Source organism: Schistocerca piceifrons, chromosome 5, assembly GCF_021461385.2.
Source record: "Schistocerca piceifrons isolate TAMUIC-IGC-003096 chromosome 5, iqSchPice1.1, whole genome shotgun sequence".
In the NCBI taxonomy this organism is placed as follows: domain Eukaryota; kingdom Metazoa; phylum Arthropoda; class Insecta; order Orthoptera; family Acrididae; genus Schistocerca; species Schistocerca piceifrons.
This window is the reverse complement of record NC_060142.1, coordinates 515006786-515031263: the sequence shown is the minus strand read 5'-3', so window position 1 is coordinate 515031263 and position 24478 is coordinate 515006786. Positions and strand designations below refer to the sequence as shown.

General features: G+C 43.5%; 1 protein-coding gene and 1 pseudogene across 1 annotated transcript in view; one reads left to right on the top strand and one right to left on the bottom strand.

The window, feature by feature from the left end:
* LOC124799116 overlaps positions 1-24478 on the bottom strand; it is a 217736-nt gene that overhangs the window by 180858 nt on the left and 12400 nt on the right. Inside the window, exon 3 of the mRNA XM_047262654.1 lies at positions 17569-17709. Coding sequence (XP_047118610.1) covers positions 17569-17709 — 141 coding nt within the window. The remainder of the gene's footprint in view (positions 1-17568; positions 17710-24478) is intronic.
* On the top strand, positions 19051-19168 carry LOC124799780 (annotated as a pseudogene).

Here is a 24478-nt window from a genome sequence, read left to right as displayed (position 1 = left end):
GCAGGATTCGAACCTGCGACCGTAGATGTCGCGTGGTTCGTGACTGTAGCGTCGTCGGCACACTTACGGATATTATAGCTGGAAAGCATACCCCACAATACCGAAGTAGCTGATATCTTTAGAAGAATGTGAAGTTTTCTGAGGGGGAGGGGCGGGGGGGATTAAAATGGCGTTAAAGATTGGTGGATTTGTGGGAGGGGACCAAACAGCGACGTCATCGGTTTCATCGGATTATGGAAGGATGATGACGGAAGTCAGCCGTGGCCTTTCATAGAAACCATCCCAGCATTCCCTTAAACTGTTTAAGGAAAACACGGAAAACGTGAATCAGGATGGCCGGACGCTGGTTTGAACCGCCGTCCTCCCGAATACGAACCCAGTGTGCTAACCAGTGCGCCAGCTTGCTCCATCAAAATGTTATGAAGTATCTGCTTCCTCTTCACATGTTAGACATTCGAAAAAGCTCACGTTGTTGCGGCTTTTAATATTTTCTCACGTAAAAATGTAGGAAAGGAATACATTCACTTATGTGGTTAGATGATACCTGGCTCAGCGCTTCAGAAGCAGTTGACAAATGCTGGACAGACGATACTCCGAATAGCAGAAGTCGCCAGCCAACGGGAAGAGGATCCTGATTAATTGTGGCCCATGGATGTTCTTTCAACGGTTTTGTGCTTGAAAGTTTTCCGATCGAGACAAACCTGTGACTATCATGAAGACATGGACAATCCACGATTTCTGCAGAGGTTTGAAAATTTGTTGCTCCAATTTAGTGTTCCTACAGTGTTTGTAACGGAAAAGCACCTTACCATTCTGTGATTTTAGACAAAATTCCAACGGCTGGTGATGGGAGAGGAACTATGGTGCAGTTGTTGCAGGCGAGAGACGTTGCTGCGAACATGAACATGGAATAGCTGCTGTTACATTTCTTTGTAAAACAAAACAGGCCTGTGACACCTACATGGATTGTAGATGAAACTGCAAAGGAACAAGGTCATATGGTAATTAGCACCTTATTACTGCCATTTTAACCTAATTGAAGTGGTTTGGAGTAATGTCGACGCTTACATTCGAAATAACAAGTCTTTCGCAATAACAGAAGTGGATAGTCTGCTACGTGAAGGTCTTTCTGCTCTTGAAGTCACCTCATGGAGGAAGAAAGTAGACTATGTTGGTAAACTAATAACAGAAGCACAGACTACAGACTCATTTATAAATGAAAGCGAACCATTAATGACTTCTTTTGATGATGATAGACGATAGTGAAAGAAGACTGGATGGAATTGCTCCACTGACATCGTAAATTGGTGAGTGTAAAAGTATACAAAGTTAATTCTTTCTCTCTGCAACCTAGTAGTCTGTGCATCTTTTGCTTTATTACGTTTTACGATGTGGATAGTGTGTTCATTAGTATACTTAAGTTTACTTTATTATACGACGTTCTATATGCAACTAAATTTGGAACGACTTCTCATAGACATTCTCATTAAGTTCGGGTGTTGTTTATTTACCGTTTTCATATACTATCAAACGTTTTTTCTCCGCCGTTGTTCTCTCCATTGATAGGGAAACGTACTTCGTTTTACTTACGTATACATTATTATGTGATGGGTCATATACTCGTTGATCGTGGATTACATTTACGCCGGCCGAAGTGGCCGTGCGGTTAAAGGCGCTGCAGTCTGGAGCCGCAAGACCGCTACGGTCGCAGGTTCGAATCCTGCCTCGGGCATGGATGTTTGTGATGTCCTTAGGTTAGTTAGGTTTAACTAGTTCTAAGTTCTAGGGGACTAATGACCTCAGCAGTTGAGTCCCATAGTGCTCAGAGCCATTTGAACCATTTTTTGATTACATTTACAAAACACGCGTCTTAGTTGTGCGCGGGTGCGGTGGCAGCTCTTGCAACCTCGTACTTGCAGTATAGACAGCTGCACGCCAGCTGTCACGTGACATGTTCCACCGGCCCAGGTATAGCAGATTGAAACTGTGTGACGGAATGGGACTTGAAATGCGGGCAAGTGCTCTACCGACTGAGCTATGTGAGCAAGACTCAAGACTCGCACTCACAGTTTCACTTCCGCCTGTACCTCATCGGCTTCCAAACTTCCCAGGTTCGAGTATCGGTCCGGCGAACAGTTTTAATCTGCCAGGATAGTTCAGATCCGCCAAAATTCCGCTAGACTTCCACTGGACGCCACTTCCTCTCAAAATGTGAGCACCGGAGAAAGATGTCACGTTGTCCATAGGTGTCAAACCAGCCGATCTTGAATAGTGAGTGTAGAAACCATCCCATGAGAATGGATTAAACCGTATTAAAAACTAACGTGCATCATACACCTTAATGTAATTTTACAAAAAGATAATCTAATTAAACCATGTGAAATGACTTCAGCAGTTTAAAATCGGCCGAACACTTGTAAATTATATTCATCGCACACAACAATGTCTCGACCGAAGTGCTTCAGAATCGCCAGTACACCTTATTGGCGAAAACAGACGTACTTGTACATAAAAGGTGACTGTTTTTGATTTGCGTAAAGTTAGTGAGCGCAGAATCATCCAAGTTCGCTTGCCAAAAGCGTCTTCGCGGTGGATTACTAAAGTGCTAGAAGACTTCTACAGGATGTCCCACCTGACTTTGACACCGCATATATTTCCGAAATGAAAAAAAAAAAAAAATTCGAAAAAAGCAATTGACCAAGGATGCATCTATGTCAGGAGCCCACATAATGGGGAGGAATGGACAGTCACTACATGTAAGCAAACATCACTTTCAACGTAATGTAATTTTTTTTTAATGGCACATGTATTTTTCTGCAGAAATGAAAACTAGAGGTACAACTATTAGTGATGGCGATCTTGGTTTCATTGCTATAAACCTACCTTATATCTTCTGAAGTATTAAGACTTTAAATAATCGGAACGTTGCCACTGTTTCTCTCGTTGTGCGGTAATGCCTTAATGATAGCTGCCAGCACTGTCCTGAAGTCTCTTGTAGGCAATCCTTCCTTTATGCATCATGGCATAAATAGTGGCGCCGTTGCCATCCTTTAAAGTCTACGTATTTTAGAAGGTATGAGGTTTAAAGCGGCGAAGTACGGTGAACAGTATCGTCCTCCATCTCGTCGATAAGTGAAATAAGCAGTTTGATGCTCTTCCAAAAGGTGTGATTCTGCTATCCGATTTTGCCCGCCGCTGTACTGCTCAGAAAACGCAAGAGTTAAAGACTTTCGGATGCATCTGATTTTCATCTCCTCAGTCATTTCTAAGACCTTTACGCGCGGCACCAACGTGGTCAAAAACGCCTTACTCGAGTGATTTAGGCGATGAGATCAAGAATACTCCAGCACTGGAATTAGAAAAGTCTTAAAGGCGGACAGTAAGCGGAAAAGTAATGTTTTATGACAGAATAATTGTTTTCGTCACAGTTTACATCTTGTTAGTTATTGAAAGACTCTCATACGTATGCTCCTAGAACATGTTTTCATTTACATTCTTGTTTACGGTAAGTCATTCTACAGCTTCCACCATCACCACGTTAATCCGAGGAATAAATTCAATTGCTTACTGAAATAACTTCAGCCAATATTTGAGTTTCGATCCGTTATATTTGTTTAAGTCGTTCTCGACCGTAGAGAGGCAGCAGACATCACAATGCCTGCCTTTCATCATAAGATAGTTTCATAGCTTGGTTTTCTAAAAAAACGTACCAACTATCAACCTCTTGTTTTGTGGTTCGGAACGGACGCTTTTCTACAAAATGGATACTTACCAAAATCGATTTTTTTTGACGTGTAGAACAGGCAACAACAATTAACTTTGTTGGCGATGTGATGTTTGAGTTGTAATTTTAAATTCAGCGCTAAATGGAATAACTCTTGTAAGAGTACATCGCAATATAGCACAGTGATAAGCTGAGCTAGGTTACAAAAAATGGCTCTGAGCACTATGGGACTCAACTGCTGAGGTCATTAGTCCCCTAGAACTTAGAACTAGTTAAACCTAACTAACCTAAGGACATCACAAACATCCATGCCCGAGGCAGGATTCGAACCTGCGACCGTAGCGGTCTTGCGGTTCCAGACTGCAGCGCCTTTAACCGCACGGCCACTTTGGCCGGCAGCTAGGTTACAGAACGAAGGCCGAGTGTGTTGTGTTCTGGCTAGCTTTTATAGGGTGTCCTATTGTGATGCATTTATATTTGATAGTGGAAGCAAACTATGTCTTCAAATGCAAAACTTTTCAGAAAAATTTCCGCTGGTTTTCGATGCCACAGAAGTGTAAGAAGAAGTTCCGATATTGGCTTTCTTCATCCTCTTCACTCTGTTCTTCTTCTGATACCCACAACAGGAAGTGGAATGGAGACTAAGTAGTTACTACCATGCTCGAGAATATTGGAACATTCTTTTCTTTAGATAAATGAGGCAGCAGGAAAAGCTTAGCAATCTGCAATAATTTTCCTGTGAATATGTTCAATATGGTTTCCTGTGGCACCGCTAAAATTAATATCTTTCTGTACGGTGGAGAGGAAGATGTTTCGAGAAAATGTGGATACGGTCATAAGTGTCTGTCACTTCTGACACAAAACAATGTTGTTGGAACTGGGTACGTTGTGCGATGTAAGGTAACAACGGCGGATTATTTCTTGCGGGTTGCGATAGAAATCAAGAACGTTATCCAGATCTGAACATGAAATTCGCTGCGGCGCTGAGTGCATGAAACAGCTGCGGCGGTGTGAGAGTCTGGATGCCGGTGTCAGCTTTCCACTCGTGGAAAGAGTGCGTGAAATACGGCAGCCATTCATAATCTCTGAACTCGCTCTAAGTTCCGGCTTCACGTAGCTATTTTTATGCACATCTCTTACGTTACGGTGAGGAGAATCATTCCTCTAAAGATCCAGTTGCTGCTTCTCCAAATACGGAGAAAGATCTGCACGTAGCTTCGGCATTGCCTTCCGTTACATGTGAATCTCAGCTTGTACCTTAGCTTCAGTTAGCAGCTTCTTACAATGATCATATTTGCGACGTAATATAAGTTGTGGGCCATGTAGTAGGTTTACGCGAAGAAAATACATGAAAATACGGTTACGTGCTGACCGTTTCCGCAATTGTGATTATAATGTAATCATGCCACATGATGTGTGATTAAATATTCATACGTATGAAATCAACAGTTGCTCGTAACACTCCCAGCGTAGAGATGTCTCATAGCAAGGGATTACGGTAAGGAATAAAGAAATAATCATGTAAACATTTTTCGCTTTATGGAGGTAAGAGCTTTCTTCGGGCAATGGAGCTTGCTTCTGTTTATTTGCATACATTTTCACTTAATTTCAGAAAGACAGGGGTGTATTTTTTCAGTTTATTGTAATAAGAAGTGACTCCGAAAGACATTGTTACAAGTTCTGTGCCTGCTTTAAGGGGTTATTTTTAGGAAACGTTAATTGACTACCACAAATAACTTTGTTACACATGTTACTCTCAGCATATAGTGTGACGAATATCTATTTTTTGCTTTCAAATACTACTGTCTGCCATGTATCCTTAAAAGCTCTCTTTGCTTTCTTGGTCGTTGGTCGGTGAGATCCTGATTAGTGACAAACAGCCAATTATAATGCATTTGTAACTCCCTGAATGTAAGTCTAGTATTTCTGTCCCAGTAATTTTCTCACCTCATTTTAGTGTTGGGAATCCAAATATAAAGCACACATTAGGTTAGGTTTGCGCATGAACTGTAAGTAGGCTGTTTAGGTTTTTATGTTGGTAACGCCACGTAGCGCTCTATATGAAAATCACTGACTGTGCTGTGTGAAGTCTGTGGCTGCTTTGAATTGTTGGAATATTCGCTATTGTAGTGTTGGGAAGTTGGAGGTGAGCCGCGAGCAGTGGTGGATGTGGGGAGAGCGATGGCAGATCAGATGGTAGAGATGATGATTTTTTTCCGCCATCAACAAATATTCATACAGTTTGAGAGGTCATCGAGTAACGATTGGGGTTCTACAAATTAAGATTTTTATACAGTCCTAGAAGGAAAAGTCGATCGCCATCATATCTCATGATCACACTACTATTTGAAAAGCGGTCCCCAAGATGTCTCTTTCGTTGATCACAGCTAGTTAATTACGACGTTCCACAGAATACGGTGGCTGGCGGTATCGTGTCATGTTTACATCACATAACCCACTTACCCCGAACGACATTTCCACGAACCGTTTGAGGAATTTTTGCTAGACGTCTCCATTTAGTCTCTAGTGACATTTAATTACACAGCAGCCAGCTGCTTTGTGCCTGGTATCGAATTACTGATAAAAAATGTCGGAAAGGAAAAGTGCCAGACGCTCATTCTAGATTCTTGTGAAGATGTTTATGTCAGGTAAATTCAGTAGCATTAAAAACTGCAAGGAAAAGGTCAGCACCATCGTTCTTGCACCCTTAGCCGACTAGAGGCTAGACGGCCGTCGCAGTCCTCTGTTTGAAGTTGTTTTCAGGTTCCTTCCCATTGATATTAACTCCACGCTGCACCGATGAGTGGTCCAGATGAAATTCTTTGGGTTTCACGGTCTGCCTAACCCGCATGGAACGCACACTACATCCAGCAGTTAACTGGTCTTCATATGAGAAAGAGCTGATTGTCTTATATACGTGCATGACAACATATATTGTTAAATAAAATGAAATCTACTTCCGTTTCTTACAACTGCAAACTGAATTATGAATTTTACGAAGCTTAAGCTAAAGCTCTCCGCAAACCGAAGATTGGTTTGAACACTGCAGTGCTGCACTAAACATTATCCTATTGGATGTGGTATCCCTTACCTTCGTCCGACATTTGAACTGACTTACACAGTCAGTTGTGAGGGAACTGCCGTTTGACCTAGCCTGGGCGCCATGGTGGAACTTGGCATGTTTCTAATAACCAATGATTGTCAATCGAAAAATGACGGGCAAAGACTTACGGTGTACTGAGCGTCGAACTCTGTATTTTTATATTGAGGTGACGAAAGTCACGGTATACCTCCTAATATCGTGTCGGACCTCCGTTCGTTGGTCGTTGTTCTACAACTCGACATGGCATGAACTCAACAACTCCCCCGCACAAGTATCTATCCATACTGCCTCTATAGCCACCAATAATTGCGGAAGTGTTGCCACTGCACGATTTTGTGCACGATTATGTCCAATGGGATTGATGTCGGGCGATCTGGGTGGCTAAATGATTCGCCCGAATCGTCCAGAATTTTCTTCAAACCAGTCGCGAACAATAGTGGGTCAGTGACATGGAGCATTGTCACCCATAAAACGTCGATCATTGTTTGGGAAAGTAAAAACCATGAATTGCTGAAAATAGGCTCCAAATAGCCCAAAATTACCATTTTCACCAAAGGACCTAGTCTATTCGATGGACACAGAGCCTGCAACATCATGGATCCACTGCCAGTTTGGACAATGCCTTGTTGGCAACTTGGGTCCGTTGCGTTCGTTCCCTGCGATCAGCTCTTACCAACTGAAATCGCGACTCATCTGACCAGGCCACGGTTTACCAGTAGTCTAGAGTTCAACCTATAAGGTCAAGAGTCCAGGAGAGGCGCTGCAGTCGATGTCGTGCTGTTAGTGAAGGCACTCGCGTCGGTTGTCTTCCGCCACAACCCATTAACGCCAAATTTTTCAGTGCTGTCCTAATGGATACGTTCGTCACACGCCTCATATTGATTTGGTTCAAATGGCTCTGAGCATTATGACACTTAAGTTCTGAGGCCATCAGTCCCCTAGAACTTAGAACTACTTTAACCTAACTAACCTAAGGACATCACACACATCCATGTCCGAGACAGGGTTCGAACCTGCGACCGTAGCGGTCTCGCGGTTCTAGACTGTAGCGCCTAGAACCACTCGACCACCCCGGCCGGGCATATTGATTTCTGCGCTGTTTCACGCAGTGTTGTTTGTCTCTTGGCACTGACAAACTTTACACAAACGCCGCTGCTTTCGGTCGTTAAGTGAAGGCCGTCGGCCACTGCGTTGTCCGTGGTGAGAGGTAATGCCTGAAATGTGATGTTCTCGGCACACCCTTGACACAGTGGATCTCGGAATACTGAATTCCCTAACGATTTCCGAAATGGAAAGTCCCATCCCATTCCGCGTTCAAAATATGTTAATTCCTGACGTGCGGCCACAATCACGTCGGACACCTTTTACTATGAATCGCCTGAGTACAAGTGATAACTCCGCCAATGCAGTGCCCTTTTATACCTCGTGCACACGATACTACTGCCACCTGTATTTGTGAATGTTGCTGTCCCATGACTTCTGTCACCTCAGTGTATATTTGTAACGTGCCATCCACGTGACCACTGAGCCACAAAATAAAACACATCAATCAAAATATCAAATCCCACACTCTTTACAATATAGTGTTCCGTATTATGTGATAGTTAAATGATGACATCACTGTGGCATTCTGTTTATTCTTCTCGTACGTCCCGAACTCAGAGAGTCGATTTCCCCGTGTAATAATGAAGCATTGATAATAGTCTTCCAGTATCAGCAGCCCCTCTACTAGCGTTGCACAGGTATAATTTCAGACTATAGAATGCGTTGTGTTGTAAAGTGACTGGGGTTCTCAATAGGATTGAGCTTCAGTAAGTTTGCGAACCGTTCGAGAAAAACAGTCTGCAGTGTGTTTCTCAAAGCATTTTTTTTTTTTACTACGTGCCAGATAACTATGGTCAGTTGGGAAAAAGTTAAACGTCTTCGAAGGTACAGACCCTGCAAGAAGATAGCGATAAGGAAAACCAAACGAGACTTTCTCGTTAGGTACCGGAAGACCAACGTATATTCAAAAACTTGCAGTTGTGTATTAGAGCGACAGCAATTTTATCAACAATTTTACGTCACATACTAAAAGTTAATATATAATAAACTATCAGCCTCGATTGTGGTAATGAAACTAACCTTTACCTAGGTTTCAGCCCAAGTAATTGACCCTTCTTCAGAAGATAAACCTGATTCTATTATATGTCTACGAGGGAATGGTCTAGAAATAAAACTAAAACAGCCTGAATAGGCGTAGTCACATTTTAAAAATGCGATACATAGGTACAAAGTCACCACCAAGACTTAAGCTCTGGCGTGTGCCTCGTCTCCATGGACGCCGAGCGTAGGGCCCCGGGAGCTCATGTGAAACTCAGACTTATTTCTAGATCATGCCCTCGTAGACATATTATACGTGGGGGAGTTGGAAAATAAGTTTCCCCTGTCGACTGTGGTGAGAGTTGTATGTGAAAGGAAAAAAAGAGAATGAGACATTAAAGATAAGACATATCTTTATTTTTCTACATAATTTCCAAGTATATTGTGACATTTGTCATACCGCTTTATAAGCTTGAAAAAGCCTTCCAGGAAAAAATCAGGGCGTTGTATACGGAAGAAGCGTTGAACGGCTTGTTTGACATCAGCATTGTTGCCAAAGCGCCTTCCGCCGAGAGTCTTCTTCAAAGCAGGAAGCAGATGAAGGTCACTTGGTGCGAGATCCGCACTGTAAGGTGGATGGTGTAGGCGCTCCCAAAAAAGAGTTACAATAAGGTTTTGCGTTGCCGTCGCCGTGTGTGGTCTCGCATGGTCATCCAACACCAGAACGCCCGATCTGAAAAGGCCAGGCTGCTTTTTCCGAATCACCTCTTTCAATTTCGACAGAGTGGCACACTACCGCGCATCATTGATGGGTGCATCCTCCAGAAAGTCCAGCAACAAAACTCCTTTGGTGTCCCAGAAAACGGTGAGTAGCACTTTACCTGCAGACGGAGTGCTTTTGAACTTCTTTCGGACAGGTGATGGATGTTTCCACTCCATTACACAACTCTGCTCACAGTCGACAGAGGAAACTTATTTTCCAACTCCCCCTCGTAGAATCAGGTTTATCTTCTGAAGAAGGCTCAATTACTTGGGTTGAAACGTAGGTAAAGGTTGGTTTCATTACCACAATCGAGGCTGATAGTTTCTTATATATTAGATTATCACGATTGCTGACGGGGCTGCAATGTTGAAAGTCCTTAAAAATTTAAGTTGTCCAGTGCTTTCTTATTTAAACAGTTTCTGCCATTATATTATATAATAATGGAGGCTAAATGGTGTAGGGGGTGGGAGGCGGGTGTAACGAAAGAAGACAAAAAAATACGAGTATAAGATCGGTTCTCTGAAAACGATAACGTTGTCATCCAGACAGTCAGTTACGTCTCAATCAACTGGCACGAGGAAACACTATAGGAACACACATTTCGACATGAAGGGCTCCTATGAAGTGTGGAGGTGAATGAATACCGGTCAGAGATACAGCGGTAACGACTCATTGCAATACCTTCTCTGAGAAGAAAGAAACCATTTAAAATAGGAATTGATGTCTTTGTTGATGCCGAAATTGCTGACCATTATAAGAGGCTACATTTATTCTGAACTTTTTTTTATTTTTTTCGACGCTCACTTCTTCTTGTTTCTCCGATAAGGAAGCTGCGGACCCAGACGGGCCGAGTAAGCAAATGTGGTGCTGAATGGGGCGGTCATCCGTCATCATTCCCCTGCCGCGTGTCTCATCAGCAGCTGAGAGCTATTCCTCATCCGGCAGTCGCATCAGAACTCGCCCATCTCGCTAGCGCTGGCCTCAGCGAATGTTTTGGTAATCTCGCTGCCATTCATCTGAGAGGCTTTTTTGCCTTTGCCATTCAGTAAGAAGCAAGTAATCACGAGTCGGAGAAAGCGTTATGTCCCTGAATTGTTAATCATTGCGACAAGAATGTCATTTCATAAGAAGTGGCCGGACAGTTTCGGTATGCGTTTAGTGCCATCCAATCAAACATGACAACAAAACTTCTGTCTCCGTTTTCCTACACTCTGTGTGTGTGTGTTTTACTATGAAATTCCTGTACTCAATGTCACACAAATGGAATCTTCCCAGTGGTTCACCCTATTTTACATAGATTCTATCAGCTCTCTCATATCATTTCACATTACGAATGGCTGTCCGACAAGGAAAATCACAAATGACGACAGTGCAACGGCAGTCCCAAAAATTACTGCGTAGAGCATAACTGCACAATGTTGGACCTTGGGTCATGAATTGGAGGCTATCGGGATATGATCAGGGGCTGTATATAGGTTAACACAACGGTCTGCAACTCTGCACATTCACCCACAATTGATCGTACAATGCGTTTCAATAATAATAGACTAAAATCAAGGATCGACAATTTATCTGTTTATGACGCAAGGAATATTAGTGTCTAACGTCCTACTCACTAGGACATCCTAGCTGGAGAAAAATTCATGTAGGGCAAGTATGGGAAAGGAAAACGTGCATGTCTTTTCGAAAGAACCATATTAATATATGCATCTTTAGATTCAGGGGTGCAACAGAAATTCTATATCAGGAAGGCACTTCAGGAATTTGAGACCAGCGCTTTCTCAATACAAGTCCTGTAGATAGAACACAGCGTCATCCAGCTAAGTTACCGGTTAAGTGTACAGGAACACATATGTTTATGTGTCTATTTCCCTGCTGCACCGTGTTTTGATGTACCATATCTACATGTTTAAGGTAATTCATAAGCTGTTTGGTTTCTTTGCGATATCAACAGCTATCAATGATGAACGATTATAATGTATATTGTACAGAGCAGACATAGTTAATTATTAAGCAACTACATGTAACTATAATATCAACAACTAATATTTCGTAACTACGAAGATATAACATAAATGAGTTAACTGCAACTGTTAAAAAGAAAAGACTCATTTATTATTCTGCAAATATTATTTATTTTATCACGAATTGGCTTACGGATTCCTAGGCTCTCGGCAAGTCACGATTCTGATTAAATAAAAAAATGTTTGCAGAAAATCAGGAAGAGGAAGAAAATGACACCGTTTTTGACTGGTGGATCATTTGCACAAAAGCAGAAACAAGACGATCTGCAGCCGCGTGGGATTGCCACGCGGCCTGAGGCGCCTTGCACGGGTCGCGCAGCTCCCCTCGTCGGAGGTTCGAGTCCTCCCTGGGGCACGTGTGTGTGTGCTGTCCTTGGCGTAAGTTAGTTTAAGTTAGATTAAGTAGTGTGTAAGTCTAGGGACCGATGACTTCAGCAGTTTGAACCCATAGGAACTTACCACAAATTTCCAATTTCCAAAAAGACGACCTGCGAGTTTAATGCTCTCTTTCGACAGACTAGAAAAAACGTCACACAGACCCTCGTTGCATTTCCAGCTTCTGGTGAGACACCTTCGTTATATTTTATTTCTGTTCTTATTTCGTACAAGTCTTCCCATTGGTCGAAATAGTTCTGTCTTTCACGAAGCTTAATTCTTAAAAAATAAACGCCAAACAGCTTCAGTTCATAATCTACTTTACTAGTCTAACAGAAATCGACTTAGGATCAGGTTTTTTTTTATAATTTATTCTACTAGTTCTATAGAAATGGACTTAATCAGAATCACAATTTTTTAAAATTTGGTTTCCGTTTCTGACTGGCATAAATCTACATTCAGATCATATTCCACAGGAGGCGGTATTGTTTTCTTTCTATTATTTTTCATTTAACTTGAAACTCATGTCAAGCTCAACATCAAACTCATACTTTTGTATGAAGTTTTTGGTTCATATGCTCTGTGGCTGATTACTGGTAACTCCATAGTATTTTTCAGTATTAATTCTGTTGCCTGGTACTGTATACTAAAGAAACGTAGTTCGAGCAGTCTTTTTTAGTTAGTTAGCTCCTTACATATACAATGACTTACATTTGAGACAACACTTTATGGTGTGGAACGATTCTGTTGGTTTGCAAATAATATACGTTGTTACATGCTGGTCATTTACACCGTTTGATTTTAACTTTACGCTTACTCCACACAAAAATTTAATATACAGGCTGTTTCATAATTTTTATTACAGTCTTATTTAGAGGGGAATTAGTACAAAAATTTTGATAAGTAGCACAAATCTAGAAACGAATCGTTTGCCTGCAAAACATAATTGAAGATCGTATCACTTTCAAATCCCTCGCCCCCTGTCGCGCACTCAGTGGAGACAATGCGTTCTGACCTGTATGCTCTAAGGAGCACAAGACATGGGCAATGTTTCCTGAACTCGTTGCCGTGGCTTTTCTACGTGACGATGGACGTTATCTTCAAAGTCGAGAGTGCGGCAGATATAGATGTTCAAAATCAATAGTTTCGCACTTGAGCACCGAGAAACGGTTGTCCCATAATAAAAGGATGAAACACATGGAAATAAGTCCTATCATGCCCTGCCAGAAGGAAATCTCATAAAACACAGAGAAGTAAAAATTTAATGTAACGGACTGTATTGCTTTCTTCTACAACGAAAAGTACAATGAAGAACATGTGCCACTTGGAAATTATGTGTCAGTCCATTAAAAACTTATATTCCAATATTTAAAAAAAATAATAAACTCCTCCCGAATAGGCCATGAAGGCCCAACGGTTATCCTCAACCCACAGACGTCACTGGATACGGATGTGGAGGGGTATGTGGTCAGCACACCGCTCTCCCGGTCGTATGTCAGTTTCCGAGACCGGAGCAGCTACTTCTCAGTCAAGTAGCTCCTCAGTTTGCCTCAGAAGGGTTTGAGTGCACTCCACTTGCCAACAGCGCTCAGCAGACAGGACTGTCACCCATCCAAGTGCTAGACCAGCGCGACAGCGCTCAACTTCGGTGATCTGACGGGAACCGGTGTTACCACTGCGCCTCTTTCCTGAAATAGTGAAGTTGGCTCAAATGGCTCTGAGCACTATGCGACTTAACTTCTGAGGCCATCAGTCGCCTAGAACGTAGAACTAATTAAACCTAACTAACCTAAGGACATCACACACATCCATGCCCGAGGCTGGATTCGAACCTGCGACCGGAGCGGTCGCTCGGCTGCAGATTGTAGCGCCTAGAAGCGTACGGCCACTCCGGCCGGCGGAAATAGTGAAGTCTTGGGACGTTGTTGTAGCTATTCCCCCCCCCCCCCCCCTTCTTTATTCCCTTTCTATGGAATAGCTAGCAATTCCTTTTGGTCTCTGAAGCACAGTGTTTAACGAGATTTTCGATTCTTCGTTTGCCTCCTCTGTCGTAAATTTAATGGCAGTGGATATAATCAAAAGATCCTGACCATGAGTTTAACCTGGTGCTATGGTGCATGAGGAGTATAGTGCTACTCATGGTAGCAAAAGAGAGCAACGAGAACACTCGAAGTGCAGAGATCGGCAGGTGGTAGTCCACTGAAGCAGCCACCCCTTCACATCAGTGGGATGGAATTGCTCAATGCTCAGGACGAGTATATATCTCTGCACCAGGCAAACGTTATTACGCAAGAGCTCTAGAATAGGCCTATGACACCTCATACAGAGGTCTTTAATGTAATTTAATGATGTAGCTACATCTGGATTTATATTTCGAAAGCCACCTAATATTATGTTGTGGAGGGCACTTTGCGAACCACTGTAACTCATCCTTTTTCCGGTTCCAACAAGGAAAAAGAAATAGTTTGTAAGATTATTGAAGAGTCTCCATGTAAGCTCGAATCTCTCCCATTTTACGTTCATGGTCTTTTCGTGAGGTAAGTGTAGGAGCAAAGGATATATTTGTTGACTCATCTGAGTATGTGCACTGTCGGAACTTCAAAAGTAAGCCACATCGTGATGCAGACTGCTTGTTTTTCAACGTCTGCCACTGGAGTTTGCTTAGCATCTTCTTGCTTGCTAAACGAACCTGTAACGCTATTCTTAATGCACTGATCTTCTTTGGATCTTCTCTCTTCCCTCTATCAAAAGTGCCTGGTACGAATCGCAGACTGGAGAGCAATACTCAAGCATTGATCGAATGAAGGTTTTCTGAACTGCCTCCTTTGTTGATGGACTACAGTAACTGAGGATTTTTTCAATGAATTTCAGTCTGCCTTACATGCGACTAAGTTTGTATGGTCTTTCCACTTTAAAATGCTCAGTACCCGTACTCTTAGATGTTTATGGATATGAGTACTTCCAGGGATTGCTCTACAGAGATGTAATCATACAATATTAGGCTTTTCTGCCTATTTATGCGCAGTTCGTTACATTTGTTTGTGTTGAGGGTAAATTTCAACTCCTTGCAACAATCTTCGATACTCAGTGGAGGCTTCGGCATTTCGCTACAACTTTCTAGCGTTGTTACTTCCTTGTACACTACAGCATGATCCGTAAAAAAGTCGTGGAACATCCGACGTTATGCACTAGCTCATTTATACACCGTAGGTAAAACTGATATTTTTAAAAACGCCGGGAATCCGATGTATTGATATTTAAAAGAATAACTTTACCCGTCCACGATATATGGAAAAAGTTATCGATGTATCGACGGAGAAAGATATCGATGAAACAGCATATAAAAATATCGGCTGCCCATTGTATATATACTGCGGCTTTTAGAGCTGTATATTTAAGTATTGATATGATATTAGATATTGTGTACATCAACAAGCTAGCACCCTGCTTATGCCCGTTAGAGCAAGAAATGAAAGGAAAAAGAAGCACGTTCACAGATGCCGATAACCGCTTTGCTAACAGTGGTAACTGCATGTAAGTGGCACAATGAAAGATGTCTGATGGGTCCGTCGTTCCGTTGCGTCACATATCAGATTTGCCCGGAACACTTCACTTCGACTTCCCTGATTTTTCATTTCTGCAAACGCCAGTGAACTAGCAGCTGTAGTGTCAAAGGTGCGTGGTGAAGTTGAACGTTACAGATTTTGTTGGCAGCCCGGAGCGCCGATTACGTCAGCATTTCCCCTCACACGTCTCTGCCCACCGCAAAGACCAATCTTGTCACTTAGATTTTTGTTCATCATTTTCTGCAACTGTTTTTGAAGAATGCCGATGTGAAGAAGCAGCACAATATTTGCGCTATTTCTTCACGTCGGAAATCTTGTTATTCCTATCACGTCGCCACCCCTCCACCGCCTTCGGTGCAACCGGACTTGTTCTATGTGGCATCTGTACATGTTCACACAGTCAAAGAAAAAGACTCGACGTGATGGAAGCTCCAAATGTAATAAGATTTCTTCACTCAATGATAGTAAAATAATGTTCATCTACAATAACTGACAAGAAAAATTTCAAATATTTACCGAGAATTGCGAAAAAATATAACATAAAATAAAAATATCGGCACTTGACTCTGAAATTTCGATGTTAATATATCGACGCGTCTGGGACATTATCACTGTTACAAATCGCTGCCTAGTAAAGCTACCGATATATCGATATTTTATCAACAGCGCTAAACTATACCACAATACCTCTCATTTTTTTCATTATCACATGAGCACTCCCTGGTGAGACCTTCCTGTGAAACAGCTCAACACAGACTGAGCAAGTTAGCTTCAAATGGTTCAAATGGCTTTAAGCACTATATAACTTAACATCTGAGGTTATCACTCCCCTTGACTGAGAACTACTTAAACCTGACTAACCCAAGGGCATCACACACATCCATGCCCGATGCAGGATTCGAACCTGCGACCGTAGCGGTCACGCTGTTCCAGACTGAAGCGCCTAGAACCGCTCGGCTACCCCGGCCGGCCACGAACCAGAGTAATAAGTGTCGTAGTAAGACGAAAAACAATCATTTTCACAGAATCGAGCACACCATACAAATGATGCATTTTTACATTTGCTACTGCACCGTTAAAATATGAACCCATCAGAACTGATATGCAGCCAAGTTAAAGGATTTGTCGCCAGAACTAACAAATCTGTGAAACTTCCAGACCTACTGAAACTAACGCACGCAGCTTTTTCACACGCTAGCCGAAACTGGTGGGCACGTCATAAAAGAAGAGGATAAAATGCAGAGTCTGGATAGCTTCGTGGGTTCTGTTGTTGATCGACTCGTTATGACAGTTCCAGAAGTGAAATGTATATCTCAGATTCGGATAAGGAAGGAGCTAAGACATTACCAGACGACTGACTGTAGTTAATACCTTCAGTGACTTCAGTATTCAACAATACGGTGAAATCTCTGCAGTATGCTTTTGCATCAGACGTAGCTCGCTCAGAAAAATTATCCTGTGCTTAAGTTAGGAGAACCATTTAAGGTGAGAACTAGAGCACTGTATGCTTTCCGTCTGCTCACTTAAGAATCGTAAGGTAGTGCTGGAGTTTTGCCGAATATTATTTCATTGTCTTTAAAAACTGAATGACATTCGAAGCTATGTTGTTTCTCTGCTGGTCTCTTGTTACATCTGAACTGCAACTAGTCACATCATTGCAGGTCACTCGGACCAGCTAGCTGGTCATTGCAGTCCAGGTTAAAAGCGCAGGTAAAACTGTTGCTCCCCATTAACGCTCAATGTATAAGCGTGTAACGCAGCATAAAACTCATGATGTTACTTGACTGTGCTCGACACAGCTCGGCTTCCGCTCCACATGAAACGAAATCCAATGAGATTCAAGCAAACGCGGAAGAATACACGGCGCAATGTTTACATCAGGTTTATCCTTATGCTGGTCACAGTATTCAGTACGTGGTGCTATACGTTACCGTGGATGTCGTCCACGCAGAGCTGGAGGTCGTCGCGGAAGACGGGCGCGTGCGGCGGGCACTGGCAGGCGCAGTCGGCCGCGCCGTGGGCTGGCCTCGCCACGCGCGACCAGCACACCTCCGGGCCGCACTCGGCCGCGCCTGCAACACCGTGTAATGGCACTTGAATTACGTATCCATTACGGTACCTCACCTCAACCCCTCGGTACCAGCAATATTCTACTGTATTTCTGTAAAATAGTTAACATATTTCTGTGACAACATTCAGATTTGATTTCATTAATGTAGAGGTACTTCGATACATCGATATGTATATATTGCAATGATATTATTCTTATGTGTATTCTTTCTTTTGTCACTATGATCTTTGACGTACTTGTAACTCTGATTTTTGGTCGCATAATCGGTTATTTAAGAGACTCAAGCTTTGGTCGTCATGTTAAAAAGTCGCAAATTGTAGTCAGTTTATGGAATGTGAACTTTAACAGTGAGGAAGATATTTTCAAGTACGTTTTCTATTGTCAAGTGATTTTTTGGATCGAGTTACGTGATACTGCAACAAAAGTAATAAAAAAGAAGTGTAACTTAAATTCAGAGTGCTGATTACTTTTTTACATCACCATTGTCGTAACTTGCAAAAGTTTAATCTTCAAGAATGGTTTATGAAACACATCTATAAAACTTTTGAATATCGCCGAATAACACCTAGACCTCTTTGCATCCGAGCTTGGAATCATCACTACCTAGATTTTCGACGATTGAGCCATGAGTTCACAGCGAGACCAGCGTGGGAAACACGAAAAAAAGAGTGCCTAGTTTATCCATTACTTCAAGAAATGACTTTATTAACTGTGCTCTAATGACACCTGCCACATAATATAACTTTGCTGTTGCCCCAAAATGCAATATTTAGCAGCGTGAGCAACACTACAATCATAATTAATTTTTGACCTTTGTTGTGGTAGGATTGCTAGAACCGACACCTGGCCTCACCTGATTGCCGATGCACTACCACCTGGTGGGCGCTTGCACTGCGTCCGCAGCTATACCCTAACTAATCAGACCTATCCAGATATCAATTACTGGACATTAATATGGGGTGTGTGCACCCTTCGTCTTTTTAAAGGCTTGAACTCTGAGAAACTTTCACCGTTACGTCTGAATGTCTACGCAGGAACGACAGCACATTCTGCTTCAAGACCCAAATCCAGAGATGTTTGAACTTCGGGGACTGGAGCCAAGTCGCCATTCTAACTCAACAAAAGGGTGCCCCACGGTGCAACGGAACGCTGGGCAGGCCAGTCCATTTCAGGAACGTTGTTGTCTACACATCGTGGTCTCACAGACGCTGATACGTGAACTGTGCGTCATCATTCTGATACAATCATTATTTATGAACTATTCCTCTACCGTATGTAGCCCACAGTGCTGCGAAATCTGTTGTTGTTATTCCACATTTGCCGATTTCTTAAGCGAAATAAGGGCAACGGCCTTGTCGCAGTGGTAACACCGGTTCCCGTGAGATCACCGAAGTTAAGCGCTGTCGGGCGTGGTTGGCACTTGGATGGCTGACCATCCAGGCCGCCATGCGCTGTTGCCATTTTTCGGGGTGCACTCGGCCTCGTGATGTCAATTGAGGAGCTACTCGACCGAATAGTAGCGGCTTCGGTCAAGAATACCGTCTTACGACCGGGAGAGCGGTGTGCTGACCCCACGCCCCTCCTATCCGCATCCTCCACCGAGGATGACACGGCGGTCGGATGGTCCCGGTAGGCCACTCGTGGCCTGTAGACGGAGTGCTTAAGCGAAATAAGGGGACCCTCTAGCCATAAAGTAACACAATCACACATTCGTTGTTCACTGTTGCACCACACATGACAGCACGTAAAGTTCCCCGGGCAGTCACCAAACCCAAACCATTCCATCGGGTGTCCACAGGGTTTAGCGAGATTTTTCGGTTTAATTGTTTCCAGTCATCCACAGTTCAGTGGTGTCACTCCTGACACAGCCTCAAGCGTCGTTTAGCACTGACTATGCAAATGTATGGCATATCAAGAGCTAGCTGCTGAACCATTCTATCCCATTCACTTGAACTCCCCATGCGTAATCATTGGACTAGCTGTACTCTTGAGAGATTTTTACAGCCAGAGAGTAATTCTTTCGGCACATTTCGTGTGATATTTTACAACCACCCTCCGCAACAGTCTCACGGTCCCTGTACGTTAGTACATGAGATCTGCCTGGTCTTGTTCTAGCTATGGTTCCATCGCGTTTCTGCTTCACAATCACATCACAGACAGTCGATTTGGGCAGCTTTATCACGTTTGAAGTGTCCCTCGTGGGTTTCTTACTAAGGCTACACCCGAAGGCTCTTCCCCGTTCGAAGTCACTGAGCTCCCTTCACCGATTCATTCTCTTGTTACTTCTTCTCTAGTGACAACACATGCAGTCACTGTGCTGCAGATCCTCCTGTCTGCAATGAACAAAAATGCTGTCATCATTTCAAACAAACAGAACCTGGATTCGTCCGAAAACACTATCTGATGCCATTCCTGTCCCTGGTAACGTCGTTCCATACACTATTGCCGTCTAGCATATTTCTGCACATTCTTCAAAGGCGGAGAAGTGGACGATGCGCAAGTAACCCATGCCGTAATAAACGGTGACGTACTGTCATCCCCGATAGCGTATGACGTGTTACACACCTCCAGAGCCGAGGAGGAACCTTCTCAGGAGGTTATTCAGATGATCAAATGTGTATGAATTGCTAAGGGACCAAACTGCTGAAGTCAACTATCCCTAGGCCTACACACTATTTAAACTAACTTACTCTAGGAACAACACACACACACACACCCATGCTCGAGGGAGGACTCGAACCTTCGACGGGAGGGGCCGTGCAATCCGTGACGTGGCACCTCAAACCGCGCGGCTACTCCGCGTGGCTAAGGGGTGGTCTGGATGGTGCAACCTGACCCATCTCTTTGAGTTCTACAGCCTTCTGTGAACCATTCTGCACACACCCGTTCCAATTCGTCCCACATAAGCCATCAATTTCCCCGATGGATGCATCCCATTCTCTCATGCCAATAATGTGACCTCTTTTAAACGCATTGAGTTGACCGTATGGTTCACGTGTGCATCTGCGAGGCATCCTGCAGAACCGCTCAAGTCACACTGATCAATTACCTTCAGTTTAGAGCGACAACACGAGCTGCAGGCACATTTTACCTGTAGGTGGTGTTGCGCCACAATATCCGTGTTGAAGTTGAATCAGCGGTCGGACATGGTTCAAATTCTAATCGCTTCTGCAGAACATACTAATATACATGTCTTATGAATATGAACGTACTATTTCTAGTCTTTTGTTTTTCCTGAGCGCGAGAGTAACAAACGAATAGCTAAATTTTGATAATTTCCACAGTCATAATAAATCTATTGTTAGAGTTACGTGGGAGTGAAAAAATAGTGCCAGCAATGAGATTCGATCCAGAGGCCTTGCCCATACGAAACTACTACGCCTTTACTTGTTTCCATTTTTTTTTCTTTCTCTCTCTCCTGGGCAAGAAAGGGCACTACAAAGAAAGATCCACTCGCTCCGGCCATTTTTGTCTTAAGAAAATAAGGAACTGCACCTCCTCAGTTCTTGGCGTCTATCTAAGCCTATCCCAAAAAACTAACCTATTACTAAAATGGGTGTAAGAAAGGAAGAAAGTATGGGTAAGGAACACACAGGGGAGCGATTAAAAAGAGAGGAATTGTATAGTTGTTTTATACACCGAAATTCCGGGATAGCTAGCGCCTTTGACGGTAGAACATCCAAAACTGTCTTCTCGAAATTTTTATGGAGACTCTGTTTGCAGTTCGTTCAGGGCATCTTTTCGGCAAAATAAACGTCAGTATCTCAGAGTTTGGACGGTCCAGCTGGAAGGTAGGTCATGAAAGACGCTCCAAAGAAAATCAGGAAAGTACTGCATCATTGGTTGCGAACAACCGCTCAGTGCCTATCGTTAAGGTACGTCCAATAACCCATTTCCGATTTCTCATCAGGGCCAAAAAGGTTGCGGATCGTATGGTCACATATCAAATGCACAGCATTAGTTTTCGTTGATGGGTAATGAATCAGGTCCAGTAATAAAAATATCTGGAAAATGATATGAACAGATGTCTGTCGGGTAAGCAAAGCAAAGATATGCTGTGCGAGCCACCAGAGTCAGGTTGACTATATGACAACTAGTGGGCGTCTGCGTCGTCCTCACCACAGTGAACATATAGGGGCGTGTCAGCGAGGCAGATACTGTGTAAACGAAATTGGTTGAGCTATTTGCCTTTGATGGTGATACACCAGGCGAATTGGACGCTAGTGTCGAGGAAACCTGCATGCACCACTTTCCGTAAACGACGACATATCATCTAGGGAAACTTGTGTTCAATGGGATTGGGGTGCCAATGTATTTATAAAGCATCGTGTACATTCTTTCACTGGAGTATTCGTGAGAGTGGTATGGAGTGGAGGATGTAACTTAATTCCAGAAAGAAACGCCGAAATTGAAATGTCTGATAAAATGGCTGGATCATATTCATATAAAAGCAATCTGGTGAGGCTTGTTGGCCAAAGGCACTGAGCCCTCGTTTGGGAGCTGGCTCTGGTTCAAATGGCTCTAAGAACTATACTTAACACCTGAGGTCATCAGTCCCCTAGAACTTAGAACTACTTAAACCTAACGAACCTAAGGACATCACACACATCCATGCCAGAAGCAGGATTCGAACCTGCGACCATAGCAGCTGCGTGGTTCAGGACTGAAGCGCCTAGAACCCCTGGGCCACAGCGGCCGGCGTTTGGGAGCTGACAAAAAGTGCCGAACGGTGTCTGGCGTGAGGAATACGCCAACCCCACCACGCTCCGATGGGAAGGCAAGGGAGGCATGTTGAACACTGAATAACATCTCGGTACAGACAATGGTTGCCACTGCCATGAACATGCGAGAGGCGAGGCTAATGGAGACCAGGAATACTTGTGCCATGAGAGGGATACGAGAGGCGTGGTAGATATTCATGTATCGAATACAGTGTACAATGTCGAGGGATCTAAGCTGGCAATCAACGAAGCCAGCCCTGATAATTTGTCGGAGACGTCTGGTGTTCGTTGCCACCAAACATCGAAGATCATTCGTAAAATCAACGCCCAAACAGCGGCTGGTGGTAATCAGTCTTAGAGGAGGGACACATCTCTCAGACAGACCCTCCTCAGCAGAACCTGCGATTTGCCAATGTTAAGAGAACTACCATGTCAGAGCCGTGTGGACATCATCTTCACTGCATGGGTAGACGACGAGATCGTCAGCATAGGATATACAACAGAAGCAATGAGAAGCCCACCAGGCGTTGACGAAGTCGCTGGAGTAGGTGTTCTAACGCCAAAGCATACAGTACCGTGGAAAGTGGGAACCCTGTTGGAATGAGCACTCGATCGCTAGAGGCGTGATGAGGCGTCCTTTATAGAGTATTCTTGAATTCGCGCCACGCAGGGGCCGTATTAATGCTGTTACTATATGAGCCAGAAAACACACGTGCAGGAGGACTGTCATCAAAAATATGTGATCGACACAGCCAAATGCCTGACTCAAGCCAATAAATGCCAAAGCACCAGGCAGATGTCGTGACCTGGTGAGTACGATCATATCCCTGTGATGGTAAAGGGCTGTATGAATATTGTTGTCATCGCCCAGGAAGTCTGACCGAGGGATGTGACGTATAGTGCCTTCTGCACTCGTGATGCCAACAAGCAGATGAAAATTTTCTTGTTGCGTTAAGTAGAGAGATAGGCTGGTAATCACAGATTTATAGTCACCCATGCCTCAAGGAAGATGGATGGAATCGTCGTTGTTAGGGACATCATGTCGCAACAAATGGGTGTCCAAGCAAGTACCAACAGATAGCCAAACACTTGTAAAATTCGAATGAGAGGCCTTCAGGTCTTAGAGACTTATTGGCGACTCCCGACATGATAGCACTTTGGACTTCATTTGTGGTAATGTCTTCCTGAAGTCCTCCAGTAAAGTGTTTATATTGAGTGCCGCTAACTCCACAATTAAGACTGGGCTAAATGGGACAGCAGTGTACAGTCGTATGAAAATGGAAAGGAAAGTGTGACCAATGGTCCACAGAATAGTATATCGTTGTCCTTCTGTTTGAGTGAGGTTGTATATGAGACATCGACAATGATACATGTGTTCTGGTACATCAGCGGCGTTTTGTGAGCTATACGGCCAAGGTCGTGGGACCTAACAGTTGTCCCTTCCAAGTGTCTTCAAATGAGTGGAGTGATCCATGCCTTAGGATAATGCACAATCACATAATGGATAGGAGAGAACGTCATCGAAGTACAGTCACATAGGATCACGTAATAGAAGTACAAATTTCTCAAATGTCAAGACATCTTTGCCATAACCCTGCAATGACCTGCATAGACTCACCACGAGAAGGTGAATATGTAAGCGGGGCGATGTCGATGACAGGAGGTCAACGCATGCTCAATGACCTGTCGATAGTCAGGGGCAGTCATGTGGTTAACGTTAAATTTCTACAGGCAAGGACTGTGCCACGCCTGTTGGCGAGCAAAGGGAACATCACAGATGTGGTCAGAGAATTCCAGAGGACAAATTTCGGCATGTTGGGTGTTGTCAGCAAGGGAGTGTGTGAGGTAAATATGTTCCAGGCGACTGGAAGAGTGCGCCAACCCATATATGAAACCCGAATGGGAAATGTGAAACTTTCTTCATGTGTCAGTAAGCTGCAGTTGGTCAATTATGATGGAAAGGGATGTACATAGGGAATGTCGTGGGAATTTGTCAGTGGGGCCCTTGTGTGGAGTTTAAGTCCCGACCAAGGACTAGATCATCCAGGG